This window comes from Asterias rubens, chromosome 19 (assembly GCF_902459465.1).
Source record: "Asterias rubens chromosome 19, eAstRub1.3, whole genome shotgun sequence".
Lineage (NCBI taxonomy): Eukaryota > Metazoa > Echinodermata > Asteroidea > Forcipulatida > Asteriidae > Asterias > Asterias rubens.
In genome coordinates, this window is record NC_047080.1 from 6467114 (window position 1) to 6484344 (window position 17231).

Here is a 17231-nt window from a genome sequence, read left to right on the forward strand (position 1 = left end):
TTTTGAATATTCACTGCTTTAAATTGATGCATTCCCCTTTTAAAGTGATGGACAACATCAACAGCTGAAGAGTTTTGCTTTTGGTTTGGTTTGGACTTTGTTAGTTTTTTTAGTTTTTTTGTTTTGTTTAATTTTGACTGGTATCTTGTAGACGAGGATAGCGAGCCCATACTGGGACCTTGGTTTGAAGAATCACTGACCCCTGATTCTGAATCTAAAGAGACCGTGTCTAACAATCAAGGACCTCCTCCACCAGTACCAGGGGGAAGTAAGCCAGAGAACAAGAAGGAGGCGGGGAAGAGAGAAGACTCTCCAAGCATCACAGACGCAATGGACAAAGAGGAACCTTCTCAGGTACTGTTCGGTTCTTCCTCTTTAGGCAACCAGCTGTTGATTTAACCAAACTCTTCCTAACTTATGATAAATCTTAGCACTTAGGACGTGTTCAGTTCCGTATCCAAATACGTAGGATGCATTGAACCCTTTCTAAGTAAGGGCGGATTACACGTCTTAACTCGAGTTTGAGTTAATCCTAGCATTTCATGAAATCGGCTGCAGGGCCCAATTTCATGGCTCTGCTTACCGTAGGTAAAGAATCTGCACTTGCGGAAGCAGGGAATTCAGTGCTAACGTCAGGCATATTTCATTGTCATGGGTAAGCGGGGAACTTTGGCTTGTGCGCGTGCGTACTCCACGTTACTAAGCTTGATACGCTTACACAGTTAGCGCAGAAATTCAGCGCTTGCTCAGAGAATGGTGACCAGAAGCAATGGTAAGCGCAGAATTCGCGGTTAGCAGAGCCTTGGAATTGAGTCCTGTTAATTTATTACCCCTGTACTAGAAAGTGGCTACCATCTTTAGTCATTGTAGCTATTAGCTGTTCAACTAAATAAAGTTCTATTGCTTTCTCTATGACCAATCAGTTTTAATTAATTATCTTTGTTGTTGTTAAATGTATTTTAAGGGATTAGTAAGGATAAATGCTTAAAAAAAATCCTTTTTTATACTATTTTCTCCTGATTTACACAACAAATTAAGCCCAAATGTTCACAGGTTTACTATTTCATGTTTATGTTTGTTCACACAAAACATGAACATTGTCTGTAACTATTTGGTTGTCTCTACCAATCTTGTATATCATACTTGTAAGAGAAGATAACAAGATATTGTGATCTTATTAAAAAAATCCCTACATTAAGCGTGAGTTTGTCTAGATTATTTAATGAAGTCATTATTGAATTTTCCCCCTTTGTGTACTTAAGTATCTGAAGCTTGCCTCTGATGTTCTACAGTTTTTGACAGTGCACCTTCTTAATTCCAGCAATGGTCTTGTCCACACCTTCCCTAGGTAAGATCTTCATGGTTCTAGGGAATATGGTTGAGGTGGCTGCATGCTTGTTAAGTTCCTAGTGTTGGATTTCATATCTCAATACAATTAAATGATCTAATTTTCACTGAAGAAATGGAGTATACAATTTAGCATTATTTACATTTCATTAGGATGTGAGAATGACACTGTTTATCTACTGACTACATTTTTTTATCGTAGAAATTTATTTATACATGTAAATTCTTGATAGTGTTTACGCCCTCTTGTCTGTCTGTCCGTATGTCTGGAAATGTTTTTGTCTTCTGTGTCCGTTGTCTGTCTTGTCCTGTATGACATCCCCAGATCAAGCAAACGCTTACCGGGGATTGCCAACATTTCACTAACTCTGCCCATTTTCTACTATCATTTAGTATCATTAGTCTATTCTGTTTTGATGTAAATCATTATTTTGTATGATACTTGCACACATATTTTGTTAAATGGAAATAAATGTTGTTGAATTGTTGTTGAATTTACAGTAAGAGTTTGTCTTTTCCTTTCTGTGGCAGTTTGTCCTTCAAGGAGGTTCACATTGTTGGTATTGCTGGCGTCGTAAAAGATCTAGACAAAGGACTGGTCAAAATGGATGATGGTAAGAAGAAACAAATGCATTCTAGTTCACTTTACAACTAACCGGTTACAATTCGATCATATTTGGTTGTCATGCTTTAAAGACACTGGAAACTATTGGTAATTGTCAAAGACCAGTATTCTCACTTTGTGTATCTCAACATACATGTATGCATAAAATAACAAATCTGTGAAAATTTGGACTCAATTGGTCGTTGAAGTTGCGAGAGAATAATGAAAGGAAAAAACACCCTCGTCGCACAAGTTTTGTACTTTTAAATGCCTTAAAGGAACATTACAGAATTGGCAAAAAATCGTGAAGATCACAGATTTACATAAAACTTACACGGTCTAATAATGGTGATGGTAAAAAACATCCCTTGAAATATTTATGTCTGAAATGTCATATCTGATGAGAAATAAATAATCTAACTTCGCGTTTGGAGTTTATCGCTCAGTGAGCGTTTTATTCATTTTTATTTAGGCATCGATGCAATGCAAAATTTGTAGTCAGTTTTTCGCTATTCTCTCGTGACCCAGATGGCCGATGGATCTCAAACTTCTACAGGTTTGTCAGTTCATGTATATGGTGGATTACATTAAGATCTTACATGGCTAGCAACTGTTTTGTTAGCAAAAACTAATTCTGTAATGTTCCTTTAAATTCGAGACCTCGGCTCTCAGGTCTCGAATTCAACTCAAATGTTTCAGCGAGAAATTACTTCTTTCTCAGAAACTACGTTACTTCAGAGGGAGCCGTTTTCACAATGTTTTATACTATCAACAGCTCTCCATTGCTCAGTACCAAGTAAGTTTTTATGCTAATAAATACCAATAGTGTCCAGTGCCTTTAAAGAATAACATCATAAAAAAAGGTCAATGAATGGAGAGATTTTGTGCATGTTTATATCAGTTAATTTTGATTGTGTCGATCAAAATAAGCACTATGTAAAATCTGTTACTTTAAATGGTGTTGTGTTACTCTGTTTCAATTTCTTCTAATCCATTAGGTGTTTTGAATGACAACTTAGCAGCACTCAACCTGTCAGCTGCATTACTCCACTGTGTTCACACACTACTGGCATCAAAGACTCTATCTGACACCTTACAGGTAACGTACAGTGGAATGGTTTAACATGTCTTTTTAGGGAATTCTGATTCTCAGGTTTTAAGAGTGATCTTGACACGGGCTGTTGACCCTTTAATTACAAAGGGGTTCCAGATTTTATAAGAGAGCAACATGTTCATCGATTGTTACTAATGCTGTTATTACTTCTGCATAGCTTCATCAGTGATTTGCGGAAGCCTGTTACTGAGAGAAAATAATTCCAGAACTGCTTTTAGAGATTAACACACAGTGATAGATGAGGTTTGGAGGAGGTCATTAGGTCAAAATCACCATCAAAGTAAAATAGCTTTATTGTACATAGCCTTTAAAGGGGAGGTATACATTTGATAATTACTCTTAAAATTAATGTCACCAAAAACTTACTTGGTCAGAAATACAGCAGCTTTCGAAGTGAAAAGCATTTAGAAAATCATTTTACTTTGAAGAAATGTCAATTTGGCTGGACAAAAATATATAGGTTTTTATCCCCCAAAATTTGAATCTGAAAAGTGTTAATGACAGTTACTCAGATTGAGTATGCCCATGACTGATTGTTCTTACTGCGTGGACATTATCGCTCTGGATTTTTCGACGGTATCTGAATGACGTGACAACCTATTGAAATGAAGCTTATTAGTTTAATTGTATATATTATCTATATTTGTATGGGATTAAAACACTCACAACTTATACTTTCCTTTTGAGTCCATACAAAACTAAACTGATGTCAACTTTGCTCCTTGTAACTTGTGCAGGAATCACTGCTTGGCCACCTAGGGGTCTCCCCCAGTGCCACTGGTCCCTGGCCTCTCAACATACCACCTCGTACCCTCGCTGTCCTGGCTCATGTCTTGCTTCAGCAGCAGCAACAGCAACACAGCACCATGTTGGGATGCTACAATGTCCTACAGCGTGTCCTGGAGACTCTGAGAGAGATTGCTGTTAAAGGAGAACCACTCACAGAATCTGAAGGTTAGTTTAGAGTTAATGATAATAATAATATTGAAGTCTTATATAGCACACGTTGATATTAAAGGCAGTGGACACTATTGGTAATTGTCAAAGACTAGCCTTCACAGTTGGTGATAAGTGCACTGGGTTCTTTCACATGCATTACACAACACAAGGGACCAACAGCTTTACGTCCCATCCGAAGGAGGAAGCGATGGTTAAGTGTCTTGATTAAAGGACACAAGTGTCACGGCTGGGACTCCAACCCACACTCTGCTGATCAGAAACATCAGAGTTTGAATTTGGTTCTCTTAGCTGCTAGGCCACGACACCTACACAATTATTTTTTAGCTTGTGAAAAATTTGAAGAAAAAAAAAACTAACCCCCCCCCCCAAAAAAAAAGTAGCCACACCATGCAAAGCTTTAAACAACATTTATCTTCTGAAGACTACAGGACAAGTTCAGTTCAGAACAATTGTAGACAGCATATGGTATTATTGTAAAGTCATTATATATTAAAAGTCCACCATGCAATACCTGAATTCAATTTTTTTTTTTAATACATGAAGACCAATATGTGCTGAATTATCACTAATGACTTTATGTGATGTGTGTTTTTGTTGTCTAGATCTAAATGTTGAACATGCTCAGCTTCTGATGTTTATCTTTGAGAGTCTGCCCCTTGGTAAGAAGAAAGATATTCTTCTTCAGACAGCCTTGGCTTTGTCTCAAGTGTCAAGATCAAGGTAAGTACACTCACAATAAAGAAACATTTATAGATAAATAGTGGTGTAACTTGCTGTTTGATGATACCCATGAAAAGAACACAGCATTGAAGTCAAATTAAACTTCCTTGCAACAGCTCTACCCTATTGTGTTTTACCCACATGCTTATGTGTTTGTGGGTAAGTTCTTTCCTTTCCGAGTCCTTTGGAATAAATCCACATGCATATTACTCGGGTGGGATAATTCTTCTAGAATCGCACGATTTTTAGAAGAGAATCATTCATGAGTTTGAAGTGTTATAATTTACCCTAAGTTTTGTTTTCTCAATGCTTTTAATTTTGCTGTTAAGCGCTTTGAGGAATGTTTTATTCAAATTGCACTGTATAAATACTGTTTTATCATTATTATTATTATTATTAAATTGTCTTAATTTGTATTTTGTATCCATTTCTTATTGAAATCTAGCTGCATGAAGACAAAGTCTCCTCTAGCTTTGTGTCGTCTCCTTCTTGTCTTTGAATTCCTTGTCCATCACTTCTCTCAGGCAAGACCATTCCTCTTTGAGCAGGTAGGTGCCGAATCTATAAAAACTTATATTTTAATATCACATGGTAATGTGTTCAGGGTGTCGGGACGCCAGACATCATTTACCATTTGGTGACCAGTCATTTCTTTATAATCATTACAATACATTGAGAAACACTATTATTGTGTTTTTGACCAGGCTTTTGAAGTTGGAATAATAGTGAACAGAAATGTCTTTTTAAAAAAAACACTGCACTTATTGTAAAGAGAAGGGGTTCTCCCCGGGGTTCTCCCCGGTGTTCCTAGTTTGATAGGCAGCATATGGCGCCACAGCACCATGTGCATCAATTCATGGTGCTATGTAACGGAATACAGGTCTTGAACTTCAAAACTTGATTCTGCATACCTTGCAGGAATAATACTGAATACTGAAGCGCCTTGAGCCTTACTGAGTGACTGATTTGAACGATATATGTATATAAGAAGCCACTGTTATTATTAGTAAGAACATCCCATACATGTAGATAGCAATGCTCCTTATTCTCTTTCAATAATAATGTTGCGTCTTATATAGTGCTCATATCGGTCCCTCAGTGACGCTTAAGGTGCTTCAATATTCAGTAGTTTACCTGGTATGTTGGACTACGTTTGAATTATGAGACCTACATGTACATGTACTTCTATATTTGGGTAACCCCGCAGTCGGAATGGATGCTGAGTGTATCTGTAAAGGAAAGTTTACAGTAGAAATTCAGGCCTGATACTTCACGGAGGCAACCAATGGGATTGCCTCTATGCCCCCCGGTCATTGCCTTGGTGCCCTTGAAATGCACCAGTAGAAAATTACCATGGAAAACATGCATTGGTGCCCATACCCTTTCAAAAACAAAGCATACAGGCCTGGAAGTTGTTAAAATAATTGACTCTGTATGTCATGCTTGTCATCTACCAGGTCCAATGGAATATCTTCACTGTTCAGAGCACCGATCCCGCCTTGATGCTATACCAGGAGGAGTGTGGAGGGCTTGCCACTACAAAGTTCTATAACCCATGTAGGGAGGTAGAGGAGAACTATCGCAAGGCAACTACCACTGAGACACCTTCAACAGGCGCTGATGGTCAGTCAAGATTAATAATAGGAACAATAATAACAAAAACAAGTTCTTATATTGACCCCTTGTGCCATGCCCACCATTTTGGTGGGCAATAAACGCTTTGTTCTATTTCATTTCTGAATGAGTTAGCTGAGGGTCTGTTAATTTGAAATAACTTTGGGGTTGAACAATTTGGGGTTGAACAAAGAAAAAATGAACCTACGACCACCATTTTAATGTGCTTTATTTATTGACAAAAAAGAGAGAATGCCAACATAGGTCTAGATAGTTCAATTGGTAGAGTGCCATAATGTTAATTGCAGGTTTAAATCCTGCTCTAGTCAATTTTGCTTTGTTGAACCAAAATGAAATAAAACCTACCCGATCAGTTTCTTGTGGTTTTCTTAGGTGACTTATGTTATGATAATTTGTTCAGGTGTGACTTTCAAGAGGTTGTTTTATAACCTCATCTCATCGGATCTTGACAACGGCAAGGACGTCCCACAGCTGGATGAAAAGGTAATCACAACGTCTTTCTTGCTGCCTCTAGCTACCGGGCAATCTCTGTAGTGTAGTTGGTAAGAAACTGCTCTAGAATTGCAAGGGTCGTGGGTTCGAAACCCAACCAAGTAACATGCCTGTGATATTTTGTTCACAGTACTCTGGGAAAGTACTGAGTATACAGTTCTAACACACATCGGTGTATGGGTAAAAACCAAAATTATTAACATCTTTCTTGTTGGCATCGATTGTTGGACAAATTATGTAGGGAATCACTTTCACGTTTGTAGTCAAACTGTTGCATAGTGGCTTAAATGACGAGAGCCAATTGTGAATTCATAATTTAAAGTTGGCCCAGTGTCCTTTTTCTTTAAACCCATAAACCCTAATAGTCCGAAATCCTCAAAAAGTATACAAAATCGGAAATTTCTAACTCTGTAAGATACGGCTCTGCAGGGCCAAATGAAAATTGCTAATAATATCATTGGATCAGGCATACCAATGTTATCAGAGACCAAACATTTGGTTGCGTGTGACCATACAGTAAACTATTTTGAAAGCTTCAGGAGGAGTCTTAGCCAAAGGTGCAATGAGGTTTTAATATTTTTTCATATGCAAGTCGCCAGACACATAATGCCTGAAGGCCACCTGGAGGTGTGGGCTACAATTATTTTTGTCCTGGGGCCGTTGAGGGCTGAAACAGGGTTACCCCCTTTACAGTCCATATGGATGTAGGCTTGGTTATCATCAATCAGAAGCCTGGCTGGTAGAGCAGAAAGCACTACCTCCCCAATTTTACATAGCAAGTGTCACGACCCGAACTTGAACCCACACTCTGCTGATCAAATGCCAGAGTTTGAATCCGGTGCTCATAACTGCTAGGCCATGACATGCCTTGTTAATGCATGTTATATTTGATTGCTTTGATACAGGCATGTGAGATTCTATACGATGCCTCATTTGACTACAGTGAGCTCTACCATGCGTTAGTGGAGCTGTTAGCAGCAGGGTCTGAATGTGATTTGATAACCAAACAGCAGGACCAACCTCTCCAGTACATGGTATGAAAACACACTCTGTATTAAGTAGCTGTACTAAATGTACAATTCTTCAAAAGGTTTGACTGTAAACCATGCACAAATTAATGTGTTGTAATAATCTGTTGTGCTATATGAATAGCCCCGCTTGCATTGATGTCATAGCACCATTGCATTGATGTCTGCCAATGGTGTGCCATTTTAGGAGTAAAATTGCCTGTAATAACATGGTGGGCATTTAACACACACCTATTGCCTAAAATGCGTGGTACATAATAACACACAGGGAATTTCACTCCCAAATAGTGCAACCAAGTGATAATGTCAGTGAATTCTGTCAATAGTGGAGTTTTAAGTGAAATTTGTCTGTGCCGTGTATTCCCATCCTCCCATATTCCCTTCTCTACATGTAGGAGCATAAGTGCTGACTTACGACAGTCACGATGCTGTTATGTATGGTTATTATTAATCCATGTGAACAACTGTATGCTATAATCACCTTCAGAAGTTATGGATAAAAACATTGAGGCCTTTGAAATCTCTGACAAACATGCTTGAATGAAGAAGCTGCTTACTATTAGCCCTTGTTTCTACACTGTGATCAACATCTTAGTTTTCATTGTTACTTCTTTCTTATTATGTAAATAGTTTGGTCCTACAATACAGCACTTTTTGTTTCAAAGTCTTGAATAAATAATTGTAATACTTTGTCAATTGTTGTAGAAGTTAAGCTTGGTTCATATACTTAATGCGGATTCAAAGCAAAAATTTATGTCATGAATCCGCAACAAGCAATTCGCTCAGTTTGAAACTTGCTCAACCCTTGCAAAATATTTGCTGAGAAACCAGAGTTGTGACGTCAGAATATTCTGAGCATTCACATTTCGTGAAGCATCAAACATATTTTTTAGTCTAACTGTAAACGGTTGAAAATCCAACTACACTGTAAAGTCTAACTTTGATTGTGATTCTTATACAGGATGCTTGTGCAATCCACTATGCCAGTGTTGTATGCTGGCGCCTCCTGGGGAGTCTAGCGCCCTCTGTTGCCTACATGAAACTTCTAGAGGGACAGCATACTAACAGTGAACGCTCCTTAACACAGAGTGAGATCTTACATACCTTAAGATGGGTGCCTCGTATGGCTAATGAGAAGTACAGACCATGGATTCGGGTAAGAATTTCACTGGTTAAATTATTTACAGAAATTTTTTGATTCATAAACAGAGAGAAAAGCTCAACTTGCTTTCATTCACCATTATCTTTGTCAACAAGAATAATAGATTGACGTATCTTTTCTACTTTTTTATTGGAATTGTTGATATTTTGAAAGCAAGGTTGCTCCTACAAACAGACCCATTAAGTCTGGTTGATGCTGGAGAGTCATGACATATTGGTTTCACACACTGACTCTTCACTACTAGGAGTTCCTTCTCATATAACCAAGAGGATTGCACACAGAAAACGACCTGGGTTTTCAGAGACTAGACTTAAGATTGCGAACTCATGAATAAGCGTATGGTAATAACTTATAATTATGGTGGCCAAGAAAAGTGTTCTCTTTTAATTCTTATCTACAGATTGACCATTTAATAGGAACATGGTTTAGAGGGATTTACATTATGCACTATGATTTTGTATGTAGTGATTACACAGACAGTTCAGTGCATGGTTGTGCCGTCATACACAAAACCATCAATAGAACCAAAATACACAGCTTATGACATATAGGCCATGTACAGGTAATTGTTTGATTGATGAATGCTGTGCTACCTACAATCCTCAAATCAAATGGATCTACTCTGGTAATGATCTTGTTCTTTGTGTGAGTATAGAGCTGTCTTCAAACTTGTGGCTATAGCTCGATCGCTGCATGATCGAGCCAAGTATAGGGCCTCCTTTAACTCTTTCATGCACCGACAAGTTGCTAGCGACTGGTTTAAATCCCTTCAGAAGAAATAGCTGTCAAAGAAAACAAAGATTGCACGGCCTCACAGTTTTCATAATACGGAAAGAGGACTCTTTGGGGCGATTTGGGATTTTATTTATTTTTTTTGGGGGGGAGTTATTTATTAGTATGTCCATATGATAAATTATCAATAAAATAAATGGTGTATGCAATGGCTAATAGTAACACCCTTAGCAACAGTTGTAGCTTGAGTTGTACATACGCATGTGTAGCTGCCAATTCGTATACTGCCTAAAGACCTACATTGTAATTGATATATTAAATGTTGATTTTGTTTGATGTTGATGTCTGGATTCATGTTGTGTTTTCCTCCCATTACTGTTATCAGGATCATTTATCTGAGCAGCGCTTACCAGTGACAGAAGGAGAGAGCCTGTTAGATATTATTACCCATCACTGTAACACTGTGCAGTTTGATATTCAACTGGCACAGGAACTCATTGGAACACAGGTACAGATAAATGACCTTGTCAGCCATTTTGGGTGAATTAATTCCATCTTTAACGGCACTGTACACCTTTGGTAAATGTCAAAGACCGGTATTCTTACATATGCATGAAATAAAAAATCTGTGAATATTTGGACTCAATTGGTCATCTAAGTGGCAAGAGAATAATGAAAGAAAAAAATGCCCTTGTTGCAAAAATTTGTGTGATTTGAGATGCCTAAAAAAGGCTTCAGGCCTGTAGTCTTTGAATATTTGAGTGAGAAATTACCTCTTTCTCACAAAGTTTTATACTATCAACAGCTCTCCATGGGTCGTTACCAAGTATGTTTTTATGCTAACAATTATATTGAGTAATTACCAATAGTGTCCAGAGCCTTTAACTCAAACCACCTCTGGCCTCCCCCTGCATGAGCTGAATACTGCTCAGCCAATCCAACCAGCTTTGCAAAAAGCCCTGCTGTACTCTGATTCAGTTCAGAAGATTTAGAGTAGCCATACACAGAAGGACTTCATAGATCTCAGAGAGTTGGCTACAAATGGCTCAAGTCATAAACAAGAACAGTCTTCTGACTAGAGTAATATAATATTGAAGTCTTATATAGCGCACGTATCTACCAAACAAGGTACTCAAGGCGCTGAGTACATGTATATACAAACTTTCAGAAAGATAGGTTATTGCAGTGATGAATTCTGAGACCCAATTATTTAGCACCTTATAAGGGTTTACAAGGTGCTACGGCGCATTAAGCAGCCACAACCAGGAACACCGGGGCGAACCCCTTCTCTTTTCGATAAGTGCACTGGGTTCTTTTACATGCGTTACACAACACATGGGACCAACGGCTTTACGTCCCATTTGAAGGACGAAGCAATGGTTAAGTGTCTTGCTCAAGGACACAGTGTTACGGCTGGGGATTCGAACCCACTATCTGCTGATCAGAAACACCAGAGTTTGAATTTGGTGCTCTTAACCGCTCGGCCACGACACTTCCACAAGTAAGCTAGTCCAAACATTGAAACCAATACAGAACTCACTCCGAGATAGTGAAGTTAACAACTATCCACTAAATGCTAAAGTAGTTGTCTCAGCTGATTTTGTACTTTTCCACCCTGGTCATGCAGGTAGTAGTTAAAAAGTAAGACAATTCTTTTCAGAACTGAGAAGTCTCCTGAATTCTGCAAATATACTCTGCGGTTGTGAAATATAAAGCAAGACGGTTCTCTAAAGAACTAAACAAAATCTACCTGGCAAGTAGATACACACATTGTATTACCACTATGCAGTGCCTCATAAGAGATAAGTATAAAACATTGTGAGAAACAGCTCTCTCTGAAGTGACGTAGTTTTCAAGAAAGAAGTAATTTTCCACGAATTTGATTTAGAGACCTCAGATTTAGAATTTGAGGTCTCGAAATAAAGCATCTGAAAGCACACAACTCTGAAAGCACACAACTCTGTGTGACAAGGGTTTTTTTTCTTTCGTTATTATCTCGCAACTTCGATGACTGATTGAGCTCACATTTTCACAGGCTTGTTATTTTATGCATATGTTGAGATACAGCAAGTGAGAAGACTGGTCTTTGACAATTACCAATAGTGTCCAGTGTCTTTAAGTACTAGGCCTATACCAAGACATTTATTTGTTATTAAGCACCTTATGGTCACCTAGTTATTGACATTCTAGATTCTTGCCATTTCAGGTACCCATTTACTCTTGGGTGCTGAGTAGCAACATTTTTGTGCCAAGACGCCATGAATAAACACACCAGGAATTGAACCGCAACTCTGATGTGTCCACTTGTTAGGTTGCTATGTTTGTTAACAGCCGCATTGGACAGTTGTGCAAATATATTTGTTAGTCCTTAAAAAAAGCGAGGAAACAATTTAAAACTTAAAGCATGGTCTTTGTTTTGTGTTTGATGACAGCTCTCCAACATGCCGTTGTTTGTGATGGCCAATGACATTGTATCTCCAAGTCAGCTGCCAAGTTTGAATGCTATCTGTCTGCTGGACTGCATCCTCAGTAAAGTAGAAACATCACTTAAAGATCACTTCATTGGTTCTATCGTAAGTCATATTCAATCTCGCTTTGTACTTGCCTGTGTGTCTCTGTAGTGGTTTACAAGGAGGAGTACCGCAATCTGCAGCCAGCCATACTATGTATACCATACCAGAAAACTCTGGTTGAACTTCTTCTGTATTTGTGTACGTGTCTTTGTAATGGTTTACAGGGTGGTGTAGCGCAATCTGCAGCCAACCATGCCAGAAAACTGTGGGTGAAGTACATCTGTAATTTTATGCCTGTCTCTGTAACGGTTTACAGGGTGCTGTGGCGCAATCGCCAGTCAAGCATACCAGAAAACACTGGGGGAACTCCATAGTACTTGGCCCTTTGAAGTGCATTACACAATGCACGGGCCTTACGGCTTTATGCCCTATCTGAAGGGTGAAGCAATAATGGTTCATTGTCTTGCATAAGGTCACAAGTGTTCAGACTGGGACTCGAACCCACACTCTAGTGATCAGAAACACATAAGCTTTAGTCCAGTTTGCTCAACCGCTCGGCCATGACACAGGATAATGATGGGATGACATCCAAACTTAAAGTCCATTGAGTGCAGGTTTAATTTGTGTAGAAGTGTGACTAACATTAGATGAAATCGTTAAGTTGTTATCTTGTAATGCTTTCAACCACAGAGTGGAGATGAAACTGCAAAGACGTACAAAGTGCTAGAGATTGCCAGTGACCTTCGACCTATCCTCTTTCAACTACTCAAAATGTACACAGTGTTTTCAAGGTAAGCGGCTTCAAAACGTCCAGTTGTTGCTGTTGGTTGTGTTTTTGGTTTTATTAACAAAAAGTAAAGTGAGTGTTTTAACGATGAATCGTTTAATTTAAAAGGATTTTTTGTATTTGTTTGTTTGTTTAAGTTTATAATTATGTCTTTTACCTTAGGGGTCATCCAAAGGTGTTTTGTACACCCGAGGGGTCAATGGCATCTGAGGCACCCGAGGGTGCCATTTGCTCCAGAGGGTGTACAAAACCCAAGGACCCCCAACAATTGTTTTGTTATGGTAACATTTTCCACTTCCAAGGAGGTTTTGCTGTCATCTTCAAACCTTATTACAACGAAGTTGGCATAGTTTAGCAGATGAATAGTTGTTCAATTAAAAAACAATTCTTCACTGCTCCCTCGAATCAGCGGGGCTGATTCTAATTGTACAAAGCATTTAAAATTTATAAATGATGGAGACAATCAAAGTAATGCGATTTGTGCTTATACATAGTACGCATCCTTAGCCATGTAACATTATATGGACCACCTTCACAGCGTGCACCAATTCTGTTGTCATCTTCAAACATTACGACAGATCACACGCTAAGTACGAAACGGCCTTTGTTTGAGGAAACAGTGAAGAGTTGTTTTATATTTGAACACTGTTCGTCTGCTTATATAACTATGCATACTCATCATAAATAATGTTTGGAGATGACAACAAAACTTTGAGATGAGGAATTATTATGTTACCAAGGTATATCAAAACAATTGTTGCACGCTGTGACTGGGGTCCATGGGTTTTGTACACCCTCAGCGGCAAATGGCCACGTCGGATGTACAAATCGCCATGGGCCCCATCACAGCATGCAACAATTGTACAATGTATACTTGAGCTGAGATGAATACTTGCCTACTGATTATACAGGTCCTGCCTACTGCATCAGATTACTGGTCCTACTACATTTGAGTCCTTAGCAGCATTCAGCGTGGTCCTTCGTGTGAGTTCATCCTTTGCCACTAAGTGGCTTCCTGCAGGGCTCCTTCAGATTCATGGTGTGCCTCAACCTGTACGTACTGCAGTAGAGAAGTGGAACTCCAATAGCAGCAATGAGTCTCCTGTCTACAGTGTAGTGGTATGTTCACGGATGGGCTTTCTCAATTTTTTAACTGGAATTCCAGGTTTTGTTCTAGAGCTTCAGCATATCATTGTCTTTTTCATTTAGCTTCTACTTCATGAAATCATAACATTTTACAACTGAACATTTTTTCTTGAGATAATAGGGGCCTGTATGATCTGTCACCACAATACCCAGATATATTTCAACCATACAATATCTGTTAACAGCCTTAAAATACAGATATTGTTGGGATCATTGTTTTTTTAAGATTTTTAACCATATTATATAATGTTAAGGTACTAATGTAATAGTTCCTCTAGTCGGTTCATGGTAAACATGTTTTTAAAACCCTTATTAGACATTGGAACTCCCTACTACTTAATTTTAGATTTTGTCTTTGTACCACAAACTTCAAAACATATCTTATGTCACAGGTTTTCAAGGACTAATTTAGTTGTGTCTTTTATTTTTGACTGTTTTTGGTTTAACTACTAAGCAGGGAGGATATGTGCGTATTACAAGTCTTTATAAATATTATATTATTGTTATTATTGTTGGAAAATGACTGTGGTCAAAATCAGCATGAGCAGAGAATGAAGTCAATGAAACATCCTGAAACGGTTGTGAAACAAAGCCTTGAGTTTGTAATCACCAGAAAGCTGAAAGTTGTGTCGTTCTATTGTACAGATGATTAGCACTTCCTGCACATAAAGCTTCTTGTGTGTTAAATTGAATAGTAGTGTTAATTCTCGGACTGGGTATTGTTAAGTAGGGATACCTACATTAAGTATAATCATTCAAAAAGCTAATGAATGAGAGTTTGAAAGTATCAACAACTTAAAGTTAAAAAATTGCAAGTATGAGCAAGTTCGAGTGCGCACATTTAGTTGACCCGTGGTCGACCCCAGACTAGCAACGTACATGCGCAGTGACGCACTCACTCGAACGAGTCTAGCCAACCTTCTGCCTTATCGCTATACTGTCACTGGTTCCCCTCTGCGCTTTACACACGTTAGAATGGAACATGCTGTTGGGTCCAGTGAAGAAACCATGACCTCGAGGCTGGTTCCAAATGGTAGGCCATAGTAGTCAACCAATGGTCGAGCAGCCTGGGTTCGAGTGCAACAGGTCAACCTTTAGTTAACCATTGTGCAAAACTCGAACTTGCTCTTTGATAAGTATTGTTTGAAGCTTTGCATGGTGTGGAGAAATAAGAAGAATAAATAGTAAACTTGCAGGTACAACCATGTGTAAATCTCTTGAAGACGAGCAGAGTATACTGTTCGAAACGTCGAGACCCAACCGGCTCTTTTCAGAGCCAACACTCACCCTAAGAAATTTACACATGGTTGTATCCGCAAGTTTACTATTTATTTATAGTTTCTGATTATTGCTCTTTGATGCTGTAATGACTGGTCACATATCATACATGCAGCTGAAACTAAAAAAGGCTTGTGTTAGTCATTTGATTGTATCCATTCTGGTCATCAAAGAAACTAATAGAATGGCACTTTATTTGTCTTGATCTTTTTAGAGGAGCAATCATCCAATAGCATCTGAGAATCAGCTGAATACTGTGCAAGGAATTCACCTCAACTCATTGTCAAGTAAGTCAGGCTTATAGCTTCACAACATTTTCCTGATGTAAAAGAACATGTGCATTGTACTTTGATAATGCAGGCAGGATATTCTTTCTACTTACATGACTTAAAGTCAACACAATGTGTTGATGTAGGCCATCCCTTGGACTTGATGAAATGTTCCTACATTTTCCATGGGCCAAATATCATAGCAAATAAGCATAAAGAATATGTCATTTCAGTATTAATAATAATAATGTTTATAACAGGCCTTTTCCATACGGAGCGCTAACTATTTTTACTGCAAGGTGAGTGGGACAAAGTTTTGAAATAAACCTTAGCACCTTGTAATGGTTTACAAGGTGCTAAAACGCATACAACAGCCACAGCCAGGAACACCGGGTGAACCCCTTCTCTTCTTGATAAGTGCACAGGTTTTTTTTACTTGCAGGGTTCTTTTACTTTTACCCACCTATCAAAAATTCAAATTTGTTTCTGTACTTTAAAACTTGCTACATTGCATAAGGTTATTGCGAATAGGAAAATATCAAGAGAGGGCGCTGTTGAACCCACACAAAAATAGGCGTTGCGTGCGCGAGCTGTAGAAACTGCATAGAAACTGCCCCATATTCCTTCCCACAACGCATTGCGGTTCTGAATCGCGTTAAACCTTATGGCAAGGGATTCTTTAGTGAAGCGGGTTTGTTTATATACCATTATGCCCATATCAAATGTCAAGGTGTCTGTTTGCTAAGAATTAGTCATGCTATAAAGAAGTCCATACAATTGTTCTGTCCTGTATCACTCATGACTGTGATAGACAAGGCAAGTTGAACGTCATAATGTTGTATACCAAGTTTAGCAGTGAATTTGTTTCCTTCAACTAGTGGGTATATTTTCTTTGGCAGGTCAGACAGTGTTCTCAATTGCGTCTTCATTGAAGCATGTAATGACAGCCATGGTCAGACTCTGTACTGATCAACTCATGTAAGTTGAGTCATTTTGGTTTTACCCATATACACAAATGCACTGCTAAAAATGGTATTCTTGAAAAAAGAAAAACATCTCCCCTTTCCAGAAAATATTTCTTGTGTCACTCCCTACAAACTTTTTCTAGGGAGTGACACAAGAAATATTTTCTCAAAATAAGATGTTTTTCTTGTTTCAAGAATACCATTTGTACAACGTAGCAGTGTGCAGGTGTGTGTGTTTAGCACTGTATACAATTGTTGTAATTCAGCCTTTGTGCTGCGAGGACAGTTTTTTAATAAACCATTTTATCAATCGATCTATCTACTCAGTACTTTCCAGAGTTCTGTAAAAAATATTACTTGGGTGGGATTCAAACCCATGACCTTTGCAATTTTAGAGCAGTGTCATACCAACTAGACCACCGAGATTGCTCGATAGTTAGAGGCAGTTCAAATCCTGTTTAGCAAGGGACACTGCAATG

General features: G+C 38.5%; 1 protein-coding gene across 1 annotated transcript in view; it reads left to right on the plus strand.

Moving 5' to 3' along the window:
• LOC117303093 (E3 ubiquitin-protein ligase UBR4-like) overlaps nt 1-17231 on the plus strand; it is a 134122-nt gene that overhangs the window by 14428 nt on the left and 102463 nt on the right. The window contains exons 13-29 of the mRNA XM_033787171.1: nt 152-354; nt 1263-1348; nt 1879-1961; nt 2950-3050; nt 3803-4019; nt 4628-4745; nt 5191-5293; nt 6203-6368; nt 6781-6863; nt 7778-7906; nt 8862-9056; nt 10180-10302; nt 12227-12367; nt 12998-13098; nt 14006-14213; nt 15733-15805; nt 16687-16765. Of these exons, the coding sequence (XP_033643062.1) occupies nt 152-354; nt 1263-1348; nt 1879-1961; nt 2950-3050; nt 3803-4019; nt 4628-4745; nt 5191-5293; nt 6203-6368; nt 6781-6863; nt 7778-7906; nt 8862-9056; nt 10180-10302; nt 12227-12367; nt 12998-13098; nt 14006-14213; nt 15733-15805; nt 16687-16765 (2209 nt within the window). The remainder of the gene's footprint in view (nt 1-151; nt 355-1262; nt 1349-1878; nt 1962-2949; nt 3051-3802; nt 4020-4627; nt 4746-5190; nt 5294-6202; nt 6369-6780; nt 6864-7777; nt 7907-8861; nt 9057-10179; nt 10303-12226; nt 12368-12997; nt 13099-14005; nt 14214-15732; nt 15806-16686; nt 16766-17231) is intronic.